General features: G+C 33.4%; 3 protein-coding genes across 4 annotated transcripts in view; 2 read left to right on the top strand and 1 right to left on the bottom strand.

Moving 5' to 3' along the window:
- LOC104715573 (putative F-box protein At3g52320) lies at positions 2216-2950 on the top strand. Its single transcript, XM_019230027.1, has 2 exons — positions 2216-2499; positions 2593-2950. Exons 1-2 carry the CDS (start codon positions 2216-2218, stop codon positions 2948-2950), a joined length of 642 nt encoding a protein of 213 aa, XP_019085572.1.
- LOC104715572 (putative F-box protein At3g52320) lies at positions 3985-5193 on the top strand. Its single transcript, XM_010432967.1, has one exon. The coding sequence runs from the start codon at positions 3985-3987 to the stop codon at positions 5191-5193; it is 1209 nt and encodes a 402-aa protein (XP_010431269.1).
- Positions 5194-6299, bottom strand: part of LOC104711785 (ABC transporter G family member 27-like) — a 6053-nt gene continuing 4947 nt past the window's right edge. Inside the window, exons 6-9 of one of the 2 annotated variants that reach the window (XM_010428545.2) lie at positions 6171-6264; positions 5803-6087; positions 5622-5729; positions 5194-5525 (exon numbers count right to left, since the gene is read on the bottom strand). In XM_010428545.2, coding sequence (XP_010426847.1) covers positions 5304-5525; positions 5622-5729; positions 5803-6087; positions 6171-6264 — 709 coding nt within the window. In that variant the 3' untranslated portion in view covers positions 5194-5303. The remainder of the gene's footprint in view (positions 5526-5621; positions 5730-5802; positions 6088-6170; positions 6265-6299) is intronic. The other variant, XM_010428546.1, reaches the window with a different exon arrangement.

Below are 6299 nucleotides of genomic sequence, written 5' to 3'. Positions count from 1 at the left end.
AACATAACAATTTTTTTTATAGATATGAGCTCTATGAGAAAATTCAAAATTCTAAAAAGTACATATACGAACATATATATTTGTAAATTTACATGATTATTAATTTACGATATTATTGAGACCATATTTTACATGAGAATTTTAAAAAAGTATTATCTTATTATCTTATCAAATTTTGTTATTTTTTACACTGATCCGACTTGGGAACATTAAAATTTATTAAGTTACAGTATTTATTAATTTATAGAGTATTAATTATTAGAGGTTTTACTGTATAATAGTAAACCCATTTTTGAGGCTGATTTCCTAATCTTTTTAAATTATGGTGCATTGGTGCTATATTTTTCAACGATTATTTTATTTTGGTTATTGAGCTAATTCACCCCAGAAATATTAGGACAAGTGAAATAAAAAAAGAAAGAGGATTTTTGAAACATATATAATTTCCACACTTTTTTTACTATATAGAGAGACCGAGACAAATTTATATTGTTTGCATTTTCTCTAAAACCGAGGCAAATTTAAGCAAGCCAATATGTTTCATGCAGGTGTATGTTTTCAATGTTGATTCCTTTGAACCATTTTAGGGAACAATCCTTCTTGATAGAGACTAGAGACAAATAACTTTATGTTAGAAAAAAAAAAAGAAAAAAAAAAGACGAGCCAACCTTTACAGTTTTGGTGTGTACATTGATAAATATAAACTGGCTAGATTCTTGGTTAACAATCTCTTAACACATAATCTTTTTTTTTATAGTTAAAAGCATTAAGGATAAGTGATAAAATATATTTACGTGTAGAATGATTACGAGGGTTTTAATTTATTTTCTGTTTTCAGGAGATAAATATAAAACATTAACCAGTAAAATTTGTATATCATTTAGCGATCTTTATATATCTTGCAAAGTACATGCAGTGTATATCAACATAGGTTTGGAAACACAAATCTGTGAACAAATTAAACAACCATGGGAGCGTCTTTATGTCTTGCCGTGAGGAAAAAGAAAAAGATGGCGAAGGAGATCATTGCCTTGCCGGACATCCCTGAGCAAATGTTGATCGAGATTCTGATAAGACTGCCGGCGAAATCTCTCATGAGATACANTATTACTGACAATTTACAAATAATCTATAAAGATATCAAGATGAAAATGATGCATATGTAGGAATTGAAAACTTAAAAAAAAAACTTTGCTATTTTTATGACATGTTATAGAGTATAATCTATCATTATAATTTGAAAATACAACATAACAATTTTTTTTATAGATATGAGCTCTATGAGAAAATTCAAAATTCTAAAAAGTACATATACGAACATATATATTTGTAAATTTACATGATTATTAATTTACGATATTATTGAGACCATATTTTACATGAGAATTTTAAAAAAGTATTATCTTATTATCTTATCAAATTTTGTTATTTTTTACACTGATCCGACTTGGGAACATTAAAATTTATTAAGTTACAGTATTTATTAATTTATAGAGTATTAATTATTAGAGGTTTTACTGTATAATAGTAAACCCATTTTTGAGGCTGATTTCCTAATCTTTTTAAATTATGGTGCATTGGTGCTATATTTTTCAACGATTATTTTATTTTGGTTATTGAGCTAATTCACCCCAGAAATATTAGGACAAGTGAAATAAAAAAAGAAAGAGGATTTTTGAAACATATATAATTTCCACACTTTTTTTACTATATAGAGAGACCGAGACAAATTTATATTGTTTGCATTTTCTCTAAAACCGAGGCAAATTTAAGCAAGCCAATATGTTTCATGCAGGTGTATGTTTTCAATGTTGATTCCTTTGAACCATTTTAGGGAACAATCCTTCTTGATAGAGACTAGAGACAAATAACTTTATGTTAGAAAAAAAAAAAGAAAAAAAAAAGACGAGCCAACCTTTACAGTTTTGGTGTGTACATTGATAAATATAAACTGGCTAGATTCTTGGTTAACAATCTCTTAACACATAATCTTTTTTTTTATAGTTAAAAGCATTAAGGATAAGTGATAAAATATATTTACGTGTAGAATGATTACGAGGGTTTTAATTTATTTTCTGTTTTCAGGAGATAAATATAAAACATTAACCAGTAAAATTTGTATATCATTTAGCGATCTTTATATATCTTGCAAAGTACATGCAGTGTATATCAACATAGGTTTGGAAACACAAATCTGTGAACAAATTAAACAACCATGGGAGCGTCTTTATGTCTTGCCGTGAGGAAAAAGAAAAAGATGGCGAAGGAGATCATTGCCTTGCCGGACATCCCTGAGCAAATGTTGATCGAGATTCTGATAAGACTGCCGGCGAAATCTCTCATGAGATACAAATGCGTCTCAAAGCTTTGGCTTTCCCTTATCATCTCTCCATACTTCACCAACCTATTCCTTAGATCCTCACCACGCCGACGTTTGTTCGCGTATATAGTGGATGAAAGACACAGGATCGGCAAGTATGCCTTGCTCACATCATCATCATCGAGNTAAAATTTATTAAGTTACAGTATTTATTAATTTATAGAGTATTAATTATTAGAGGTTTTACTGTATAATAGTAAACCNTTGCTCACATCATCATCATCGAGTCATGATCAGTCAGTCGTCTCAGTGATCGACCAAAATCTGACTATACGGATAATAAAAGGCTACTTTGTGAACGCTGTTCGTGGCTTGGCGTGTTTCAGAGCTGGGAGAAGAGTGCAAATATGTAACCTTCACACGAGGCAGCTTGTGAAATTGCTTATTATAAGATCTCAAGTAAAAGGTAAGAACGTGTGGAACTATTTCGGACATGATCCTGTTCATGATGTATACAAAGTGCTTAGCCTGGTTTGGGAGTTCACTAAGGACCATAGAGTGAGGTTAGAACATCATTTGTTGGTACTTGGAGATGGAGCATTATGGAAAAAGACTCAATGCCTATGTTAGAAAAAAAAGAAACAAAAAGACTAATAATAACCCCAAACCTATGTTGATAATTAGGGGTGGACAAAAAAACCGTAAAAACTAAACCGAACCGAACCATACTGATATAAATGGTTTGGTTTGGTTATGGTTTAATGTAAAAATCCATTTGGTTGTTATATTTATTAACCAACTGGTTTAGTTTTGGTTTGATTAAAAACCGTAAAACTGAATGGTCATTTTGGTTTTGATGAATATTTGGAATATCTTTATATAATTATTATATATGTTTACTTTATATTGTGTTTAATAATATCTTCACTATTTTTTTATTGGAGTTCTAACTATTTGAATTATTTTCTTTGGATTTTACATGGAAGATTTGAGTTTCCGATACTATATTTAGAATCTCTTATTTAAAATTATGTATATCTTATTGATTGATATATTATTTCTATTTTTTGTTTATTTTATGCAATAAACTTAGTTTTTTGTGTGTAAGATTTAGAATAACCTAATTAAACCGTAACCAAATTAAAACCAAACCGAACCGAGATACATATGGTTTTTATATGGTTTCACTCTTAATAAAACCGATAAACCGTAAAACCGTAGAAATCGAATCGTAACCAAACCGATATATATATATATGGTTTCTATATGGTTTCAATTTTATAAAACTAAAAAAACCGTAAACCGAAAAAACCGAACCAAAACCAAACCAAAAAACCGAACGCCAATGATAGTTGATAAATATAAACTGGTGTGGATATTGATAAATATAAACTGGCTAGATTCTTGGTTAACAATCTTTAACACATAATTTTTTTTTATAGTTAAAAAGCATTATGTAAGGATAAGTGATAAACTATATTTACAACTGTAAAAGGATAAAGAGGGTTTTTAATTTATTTTCTGTTTCCAGGGATAAATATAAAACGTGAGCAAGTAAAATTTGTATATGATTTAGTGAGTTGATCTATATATATCTTGCAAATTACATGCAGTATATATTATCAACATAGGTTTGGAACACACAAATCTGTGAACAAACAACCATGGGAGCGTCTTTATGTCTTGCCGTGAGGAAAAAGAAAAAGATAGCGAAGGAGACCATTGCCTTACCGGAGATCCCTGAGGAAGTATTGATCGAGATTCTGATAAGACTGCCGGCGAAATCTCTCATGAGATACAAGTGCGTCTCAAAGCTTTGGCTTTCCCTTATCATCTCTCCATATTTCACCAACCTATTCCTTAAATCCTCACCACGCCGACGTTTGTTCGCGTATATAACGGATGCAAGACATAGGATCGGCAAGTATGCCTTGCTCATATCATCATCATCATCGAGTCATGATCAGTCAGTCGTCTCAGTGATCGACCAAAATCTGACTATGCGGATAATAGGAGGCCACTTTGTGAACGCTGTTCGTGGCTTGGCGTGTTTCAGAGCTGGGAGAAGAGTGCAAATATGTAACCTTCACACAAGGCAGCTTGTGGAATTGCCTACTATAAGATCTCAAGTAAAAGGTAACAACGTGTGGAACTATTTTGGACACGATCCTGTTCATGATGTATACAAAGTGCTTACCCTGGTTTGGGAGTTCAATAAGGAACCTAGAGTGAGGTTAGAACATCATGTGTTGGTACTTGGAGCTGGAGCAATATGGAAAAATACTCAATGCCACATTCCTCATCATAGTCCTTACACACGAGGTATTTCCATTAACGGTGTTTTGTATTATGGAGCTCGGACTTATGATAACAGATTTATGCTTATGAGTTTTGACTTGAGTTCTGAAGAGTTCAATTTGATTGAATTTCCCAATGTTTCCGGCTTCGGGAGCTTCAGTTGGATGGATCTCATGAACTACAAAGGAAGAGTAGCTTTTTATAGCAATTTCAAACTACTTTGGAGGCATTCAGCAAGTCCTCGTATGGAAGTTTGGGTTCTTGAAGATGCTGACAAGAGTCAATGGTCCGTCGCCAAGACTATTTTCTTGCCTGTTTCTCAGATGGATTTCACGCTTCAAGGTTATCAATTGCGTACGGATGGCACTAGTCGCACTGGCCAACTTTATTATTTGAAAAATGGAGATCTCACGCCGAATCAACCCGTTCGCTTTTTCGGTTATGACGTAGAGAGGAACGAGATAACTCGAAGGATTGAATTAAAGCTATCATTGCTTGGCTTTAAGAAGACAAAATATTGGTTGTGGGCAACATTTTGGGATGATGTTGAGAACATCATGTACTTGGAAACCTAATCATAGTAAGTCATTTTATTTTTATTTTCATTATAAATTAAGTGGATATATACATAAACAAGCAAACACTACATACACAGAGTAAATGCAATGCCTTTTTGTAACTAAACTTAAGTCGAAGAGTGGAGCTTCATCCTTCGAAGAGAGAGGTAGGCTAAGAGACGGTAGCCTATAATCATAGCTACAAGAGCGCTCACTTCCTTAATCCCACTCCCAATTTCTTCCCCGTTTACGTTTTCCATAATTTCTTGATATTGTACCTTCACTAGGAGCTTGTATGTGTGGTAGTTGAATGACATGAAACGTATCCAAGCGATAAAATTTGGAACTTTCTGCCAAAGTAAATAAATAAGAGTGTCAATTAATGCATTAGAGCTGTCAAATTCCTCATACGAAAGTTCTTGACTTTGGAAGCTGAGTATTTTTACCTTCACGAAGTAGCCACCAGCGAGCATGAAAGTCATTACAGTTACTGATGCTAAAGTTGTGGCCTTCTTCAGATCCATTAAGCTCGCCCCTATTGCTAATCCAAGTCCCTAAGACAACATTTTCATCATTAGTTGTTAGCATTTTCTGCTCAACAGGTCCTTTTTTTTTTTATGGATATACCTGAGCTGCAACGATGCATAGGAAGACCGTGAGCACACTTAGGAAAAAGGATTCAGCACTTAATCTCAATCCAGCCATGAAATATACAACAACTAGGAAAAGCACAGGTAATATCAAGTCAAGTGGCAGGTCGCTTGTGGTTCTAGCCACAAAATATGCACTTAATCTATACATATTTGACTCTCGTTCCTTGCTCAGCATTGCTATCTCTTGAGGAAAAGTGAAGATCGCTGTGAATACAGGAAAGAATCCCCAGAATACGGCAATGAAGAAGAGTAGCCCTACCTGAGATGCAGTGGGAGTTTCATTTTCAAGATAAGAGATGATCAATTACAGCTCATTTCTAGACCATAAACATGTATCTATACCTGATCTTGTAGGCCTTTGGGATGATGAATGTCTGATTGCCACCAGAGTAAACCTAAGATGATGGCAGTGGAGAGAACTTGAGTAACTCTCAACCAGCTGAAATAGTCATGTCTCCGTTCTTTGATTCC

Source organism: Camelina sativa, chromosome 9, assembly GCF_000633955.1.
Source record: "Camelina sativa cultivar DH55 chromosome 9, Cs, whole genome shotgun sequence".
NCBI lineage: Eukaryota > Viridiplantae > Streptophyta > Magnoliopsida > Brassicales > Brassicaceae > Camelina > Camelina sativa.
This window is presented reverse-complemented; position numbering and strand designations above follow the sequence as displayed.

Excerpts from the sequence above, each read along its gene's own strand:
- LOC104715572 (XM_010432967.1), top strand. The coding sequence starts at position 3,985 with ATGGGAGCGTCTTTATGTCTTGCCGTGAGGAAAAAGAAAAAGATAGCG.
- LOC104715573 (XM_019230027.1), top strand. The coding sequence starts at position 2,216 with ATGGGAGCGTCTTTATGTCTTGCCGTGAGGAAAAAGAAAAAGATGGCG.